Below are 7,946 nucleotides of genomic sequence, written 5' to 3'. Positions count from 1 at the left end.
GCACCGGGGCGCCGAGCGCAACCCCAAGGCTCAGGACTCGGGCGAGTCCAAGACGATGGTTTCTTAAGCACGGCACCACGACCCCCTCCCGCCCCCTCGACCGGAGGCAGGGATCCCGCGCAGAGGCGCCGGGGGCTCCGTCTCCCCGGCGCAGCTCGCACGGCCGCAGGGACGCACGGGCGATGCGGGGCCGCCCGCAGGAGGTCGCGGCACCCGGCGGAGTCCCGGCCTAGCATGGCCCGCGCGCGGCCCGCCGTCGCCTCCGGCTAGGATGGCCCCTCCGGGCCCGGCCGGCGCCCACCCCACCTCCGCCGAGCCGCTGTCCCGCAGCATCTTCCGGAAGTTCCTGCTGATGCTCTGCTCCCTGCTCACGTCCCTGTACGTCTTCTACTGCCTGGCCGAGCGCTGCCAGACCCTGGCGGGCCCGGTGGTGCGGCCGTCGGGCGGCGGCGACAAGGCGGGGGCCCCGGGGCGAGGCGCCCTGGCCGGAGGCCCGAGGGAGCTGGCGGTGTGGCCCGCGGCGGCGCACAGGAAGCGCCTCCTGCAGCTGCAGCCGTGGCGGAGACTCCGGCCGCCCGCGCCGCGCCCCGACGGCGAGGAGGCGGCCTGGGAAGAGGAGCCCCCCGGTCTGGCCGGCGGTCCCGGCGGCTCCGGGGCCGGGAGCAGCGTGGCCGAGGCCCCGCCGGGGACCCTGGCCCTGCTGCTGGACGAAGGCAGCAAGCATCTGCCGCAGGCCATCATCATCGGCGTGAAGAAGGGCGGCACGCGGGCTCTGCTGGAGTTCCTGCGCGTGCACCCCGACGTGCGCGCCGTGGGCGCCGAGCCCCACTTCTTCGACCGCAGCTACGACAAGGGCCTCGCCTGGTACCGGTGAGCTGGCGCAGGGCACGGCCGGGGGTGGGGGTGGTGGTGTGGGGGGGGGACAGCCGAAGGGCGGGGTGCGCGGGTTGGGGGGGTCCCCAGCTCCCCTCCTCCCGGTTTCCTGCAGTGGCTGCTCTTGAGTTGAGGGGTCTTGTTCCCCACTGTGCCTTCTTCTGCTTCCAGGGAAGTGGGTGTCGGGGGAGGCGGTGGGAGGGAAATTTTGGCCTTCACGATTTTTTCTTTAGTCTTTGGGATTTCCTTTTCCTCACACGGCCAATCCCATCTTTTTCTCCTGCTCCATGAAAGTAGCCCTGTTGTTAGCTAAAGCGGGGCTGGGGAGTACCTCCTAAGTGAGAAACCTGTTCGTCGATTATTAGCCTTGCAGCCTAGTCCATGGGTTCCCCAGAGCGCCTGTTTTTATTTCTTCTTTATCTGCTGAACCATCCCCCCAGGGCTCCTGCAGTCTTGGCATCAAGTATTCATTTACCTTGACCTTTTGCCAGATCCTTGTCCTAGGTGGTAAGTACTATCGAGACTCAGTAAAAGTGTCAAGAACCAGAGAGTCTAGGTAGTTGGGAAATACGTGTTCGAGCAAGTGCCAGCAACCAGACAATACGCTCTAAGGAAGGGCTTCCTGGATAATAACTTTTGTTTGTGGTGAGGAATGAGTTTTGGAAAGTGTTTGCTAAATTTAAAGCGAATAGTACCTTGTGTTTTTGGCCTGGCTGAAACTTTCCTAAAGGTCTTCAAACAATTCTCTTCACACACGAGTTAGCCAATTTTTTCTTCTTTAAAAGAAGAAAAGGAAAAATAGGGACACTTGGTTACGTTGTGAAAAAGACTCCTAATAAAAGTTTAGGAAACAAGTCTGATTCGGTTCTTAATCTTAAATTTGCCAGTCTTCTCAAATTTAGACCACCTTTAATAATGGAATCAGCCAAACTCCAATAAATCCTGGTGTCACCTGGATTTTATTTGCCATAAAATATTGGCCTGTTTTCTTTACTCTGAGAACAACCAAAAGTCATGTGGCCAGAATTTTCATTTTAGAAAGTTTTATCTCGTTCATTAAGTATGCATTCTCTTCGTTATTTTAACAGAAAGAACATTACAAAAGTGACAGCACAATTTAGATATATTTCAGAAGTCCTCTAAATAAATAATTCATCTTCCAAGCAGAAATGAACATGATCTGACAAGTTTATTTACTTGAGGCTCCTCAGGTACACCCTCAGATTGATTTTGGGAGTCGAATTTACAGTAAGCCAACTTAAGAGAAAACATTTGGTCCTAAAAGTCAAGTTCAAACATTAAACACTTTTAAAATAGTAACTTTCCATTTGTTGGAAAGAAAAACAACCAACCTTCCCTTAATATAGAATATATATCATTTAAAATCATCAGCCACTTAAAAAAATCGCCTTGTGTTTCTGTCATTTATGTTGTATCCTCTGGGAAGTTCTTATAAAAATGACCTGTTGAATCTGAAAACAACAGGTCCTTCTTTTTAGCACAAAGGCAGCTCTGTTTTTTCCATCAAGGACACAAGAAGTGATTAAAGACCCCTAAAACTCTTATCTATAGCAGTTTGCATTGAATTGGGCCTCATATAGTGCTGTGAGGGAACACATTTCAAGGCAACTTCACGAAAGGTCCAAGACAACATTTGGCTCTGAGGTGCCATTAAATACGGTGAAATATTTCGTACTAAAACCCTTTATTTTCATTTTGCCATATAGTCCTTATTTCCACAAAGTACGATTGTTTCTTCTTATTCCAGAAATGAGTATTTGAGGGCGCAGGATATCTACAGACTTGGATCTTATTTTCCGTGAGCCTTTCTAAGCTCCCGGAAGAGAAGGAAGGTTTCAAGGTAACTAGAAACAGTACTAACAAAAAAAAAAAAGAAGAAAGGAAAGAGTCATAAACTTTTAGGTCACTCTCTCTTTTGGAAACGACATGCACGCTGTAAAGTAAATTTCTCCTCAGATTGTTTATTCCAGCAGAGGAGTGCTATAAAACAATTTATGGTGGTTACAAAAATAACTACACGGTAGACTTCATGGTTTGGTGAATTTAATTTTCTAAGTGTCGAAGCTGTCTTTGTTTCACCATTTGCAATGGTTTTTATTGGATGCATAAATTTAAGTTTAACTCAATTACATACAAAACTTATTTTTAAAAAAAGCCCTCCACCTATGCAGCCTGGATTATGCGATTATTTAATGAAATGTTGCCACAGTTCTCTTTTCATCTTGGCTCTGAACTTGGGAGTTTGATGTTTGTGAGACAGGCCTAAGACTATGGAAAAAAAAAATCTCTTGCACGGAATACTACTTAACCTATATTAAGTGCACGTTACTGCTTGTGTTCAGCCAATATTTACAATTAGGGATTCGGTGAGACCTTCCTGAGTCAACCTCAAATTTGTAAGAGAGGATTTCTACCACATACTGCTGACTGCCCCAGCTCCCCCCCCCAACATGAACAGAAAGAAAACTCCAGTGTTTGCACCCTGAAGTGAATTATGGGAGAAAAAATATTTTTTTAGATGCTCACTGACATGGGAAAATCCTGTATGTCCAGCCGTGTTTTTTTGCCGGGTGAAATCTCACAGTTGACCGTAATAGTTCACTGTGGCAGTGCCCCCTACTGTCCAGACGAAGGGAGAACTGTGTTGTTGTTAGCAAATAGGAAGAAAATGCCATGGAGAATGAGTTTGAGAATGAAAACAACCAGGAGACCATGGTTGGGATGTTTTGGTAAATTTCCCTCACTGGGAGAAAACATAAAGTACTTTGTAAATTGCACCCCCCCCCCCCACCACTAGTATAATCAATTTCTTCCTTTGAACAGATTTGTAGTGAAGACAAGAAAGTGAGTGTTTTCAAAATCTCTAAGAAAGGAAGTTACTCTGAATTGTTTTAAAATGTCCTAATATTCTTAGAACAAATGAAAAAGGGCAGGTGTTTAGATTCCAGGAAATTTGTTAATGGTAATAGAGGATGCTTGAGTGGAGTCTTCTGCGTGTGAAACTCCACCCTGATGGAGTTTTAAAAAAAACATTCCACATTACTTAATTTAGCAAACGGCGATAGCAGGACAACAAATGTCTGTGGCTTGTGTGTCATGGGAAAGCAAAGCTTCGCAATGAACAGTCTGCGTTTCCATTATATGGGTGGGGAGGTTCATAAAGGAAAGTAGAGAATTGTCGCATTTGCTTTAAAACTCTGGAAAATCTTTTCTGGAAGTCAAATGCCTTTGTTGTAGTACAAGAGCAGGTGAGCTCAGAATTGAATAAGAAGGCCCCGCTCTCCCTGTGTATTTCTGCACCAACAAGAAGTTGTGTTGTGGTGGGTTTTTTTTTTTTTTTGTAAGACAAAAGATACCTATTTATGAAGTATTGAAGATACACGTGTACACACATACATATGTATGTATAACACTTTATTTTCTGTAACATTTCCGTCTCATCTCGAATTTTGGGGCAAGATAGTAAGTGTTCCACACTTCTAAAAGTGCCAGCACATTTCTTTCCTACGTTATGATGTGTTTTCTTTAGCAATACTGGATAATTTGAGTGGAGAAGAGTATCATTAAATTATTTTACTCGATAGCGTCCAAGAAGGTCAAAGATCACTCAGCTTGAAGTTGAGGAGTTGGTTCTCTGCCCCTCTCCTCCCCACCCCGGCTGCATCAAAATTTAAAATTTTCTGGCCTTTACTGATCATTGCCTTGTTTTCCAAGTCTACTGAAGAGGCAGACGGAACAGAGGAACTTTCGGTTCCTATCAGGAGAAACTGGCCTTTCTTAGCAGCTGGGAGCAGCTGCAGAGTACCTCCATGTGCAGTTTCCCACCCTCCTGAGCCACAAGCTCGCTCTGCACGAAGGGGTGGAAATGAAATTCGAGCCAAGGGAGCTACAGAGTTTGGCCACCCATGCAAGGTCATAGGGACTGAAGTCCAGGGAGAGTTCCTCTGTCCTTAGAGCAGAGTTAAGAACAGTGGGAAGGGATGTGGGATAGGAGGAAAGCGGGAAGAAGTTGCTTTGGACCGCGAGTCCCCAGGGTGCTTGTCTACAGGGGGAGAGGGTGCAATTTCTCTTATGCATAGAGTTCCCAGGGGCTCTTAGGGACTATACACTCTCTATCCACGGAGAGACTGCAAACAGCCCCCTCTGAGAAGCCCCAGCGCTGTCATTTTGTTAGCTGAATGTCTCTCCTAGGGGCTCCCAGCAATACCAGTCAGACGGCCTCGTTCCTGAGTAGGTGTGTGTGTCCAAGGGTACGTGCAAGAGCAGAGACACCGAGTAGATGGGCAAAGTGACGGAATTAGTAACAGGCAAGTTCTTAAAATGTCTGTCGAACTCTTGAGCACTGTCAGACACCCAGGATATGGAACAGGCTTTGGGACTGGTGAGTCCAGGCATTGAAAACAACAACAAAACCCACGTTTGTTACAGCCTGGAACTGAAATTGCTTGCATGCTCCAGTATTCCTTTATAACAGTGAGATTTATCATGTGCTGATAACGTTTTATGTGAAAGGCATAGCTGTCTCCGAGCAAAAAATCCTCCATAATATTGTGATCTGCCCTTCCCTTAAAAAGAGAACCATGTGGCCAGAATATTTGTCTCATATACATAAGTCTGTTGATTGGCCAGGAAAGCATACGTTCCAAATCTGTATATCGGAGGGGGTCATGGGACTAAAATAATAAGCCTATGCAATTAATGACATCAGGCACTTACCTTACATAGACCAGATGCTCACATTGGGAGGGGAAGAGTGTCGCAGAGCAAACAAACCTACTTGATCTAAACAACGAAAGGGCCTCCCATCTCTAAGGGATGCATGTGAACAACTGCAAATTGCAATTACCATCAGTCAAATTGCCGGGTCCCCTTGGGAACTTTTACACACTTAGCACTTTTCCTTGGGGGGGGGGGTATCTTCCTCCCCCAAGTCATAGTAACTTGGCTGATAAAGAGCGTCCTCTCTTGGTACGTTTCCCAGTGATACTAGACTCCCCGCTTTTTGAAAATTGATCTCTGCTGAGGTGATGAGCTACTGAGATTTCTTATGGAAGCTATGCCTTTAATGCGCAATCAGAGTAATATTGTAACCACATAATGTTGCAACTCCCTAGTCCTAAGGTCTTAAAAGTCTGAACAGCACTGTTGCTAATTTGATACAGTTTAAGAATCTCTATGGGGGATCCTGATACAGTTAACAAATAAACTTGGGTGAAACCAGAACTGAAAAATTGAAGAAGTGAGGAGTTCAGTAACCTGAAGCATCTTCCCAGTTGCTGGTCTCTGGTGATGCAACTCTTGATTTTTTTTTTTTTTTTTTTTGCGCATTATCATGCAGTCAAGACTACCATGCCATCCTGTGATCCCTTGAGGACTGTAGCCCAAACGTTCAGATCTGACCTCTTTCAGAAGCTGTCAGATGACAGTGAATGTTAAAAAAAAAAAAAGAAAGAAAGAAAGAAAAGAGGGAGTGTTCATTAAGAATGAAATTTAGTACTTGCCACAAGGTGTGTGATATTCTTGCATAGTTGAAAAATAGAATCCTTTCCCACAGACTGTGGAGGGCGACCCACTTTGAAGGTGACGTGTAGTGCCATCTAGTGGGAGGGAGAGTCAGCAAGGGACCCAAGCCGCTGAACTTGGAAAAACCTCAGTTATCAGAGAGTGAGTGCCGTCTCAATTAGGGAAAGCGGGGCAGGTCGCCTTCCGTAGCACCTAGAGTGTGGATCGTGTGTTTAGCGTGACCACGCTGTGCTTTTCATCTAGGTCTGAGCTCACTCCTTTTAGGCGGGGAGTTCATTCTTCGGAGAGAAATAAGAGAGACTTGCCTTCACCATAAACCTGAGAAACAAGATATAAATGATTAGGAGGTTTATATTGGAAAGGTGCATGAGTGGAAAGGAACGCCAGATGCCCCAGATTAGTTTCGTTAGTGTGTTTTGCCTCTGTTTCTGAAAGCCAGCTTCAAATGAAAATACTTCCAGATGATTTTATTTCGACAGTAGTGATGCAGGCTTATTCCTTCCCCCGAGTTGTACAGGCTCTGGAGGAGGGTCCCATGATTCCTAACAGGCAGCACACAGAAGCGTGTTTATTTTTTTATTTTTTATTTTTTAAAGATTTTATTTATTTATTTGACAGAGACAGAGAGGGAACACAAGCAGGGGGAGTGGGAGAGGGAGAAGCAGGCTTCCTGCGGAGCAGGGAGCCCGATGCGGGGCTCAATCCCAGGACCCTGGGATCATGACCTGAGCTGAAGGCAGACGCTTAACAACCGAGCCACCCAGGCGCCCCACAGAAGCCTGTTTAACCCCGAATGCACAGAGATGCATTATGAAGATCCCACCTACGAGGGACAGTGTCACGGGAGGCTGCTTTCAGAGTCCCAGCCGGAGAGCCCTTCCTGGGACTGCCGCTCCATGCCTGGGGAGGGTGGGTAAGGGGAGAGGAGTGGTGGTCAGGTCAAAGTTACGCAGGGGGGCAGGGGGAAAATAGGAACATTACAGAGGAGACATTGGCCGGCCCCACTGTAGCCAGGTGATAAGGTTAACACTGCCTTATTATCACGCGGAGATCATGCACCCCTGGGGTATGCCAGTGAGGAGGGCATCTCACCTGTAGGGCGTCCTTCCCCCAAATCGTCTGACCAGCCCAAATGGCAGGGCAGCTGAATAAATCCCTGATCGGTATCCTTAAAACACGTCAAGATCATGAAAAACAAAGACTGATAAATGGTCACAGATCAGAGACAAGAGACTAATCACCAGTGAGTAAATACGGTGGTGGCACCCTTGTTTAGATCCTGATGGAAAAATGGGAATTTGATCACTGTACGAGAGTACAGTTGGATCACGGTACAAGAGTAATGTGACATGCTAACTTTTGGGGGAATCTGGGTGGAGGGTCATCTGAGAATTGTCTGCACTTTTTTTTTTTGACAGAGAGAGCAAGAGCAGGGGGAGGGGCAGAGGGAGGAGCAGACTCCCTGCTGAGCAAGGAGCCTGACAAGGGACTCGATCCCAGGACCCCGGGATCATGACCTGAGCCGAAAG

General features: G+C 47.2%; 1 protein-coding gene across 1 annotated transcript in view; it reads left to right on the top strand.

Annotated features, from left to right (window-relative positions):
- The first annotated feature begins 271 nt into the window (after positions 1–271).
- HS3ST3A1 (heparan sulfate-glucosamine 3-sulfotransferase 3A1) overlaps positions 272–7,946 on the top strand; it is a 96,420-nt gene continuing 88,745 nt past the window's right edge. The window contains exon 1 of the mRNA XM_021694810.1: positions 272–870. Coding sequence (XP_021550485.1) covers positions 272–870 — 599 coding nt within the window. The remainder of the gene's footprint in view (positions 871–7,946) is intronic.

This window comes from Neomonachus schauinslandi, chromosome 15 (assembly GCF_002201575.2).
Source record: "Neomonachus schauinslandi chromosome 15, ASM220157v2, whole genome shotgun sequence".
NCBI classification, from domain to species: domain Eukaryota; kingdom Metazoa; phylum Chordata; class Mammalia; order Carnivora; family Phocidae; genus Neomonachus; species Neomonachus schauinslandi.
This window is presented reverse-complemented; position numbering and strand designations above follow the sequence as displayed.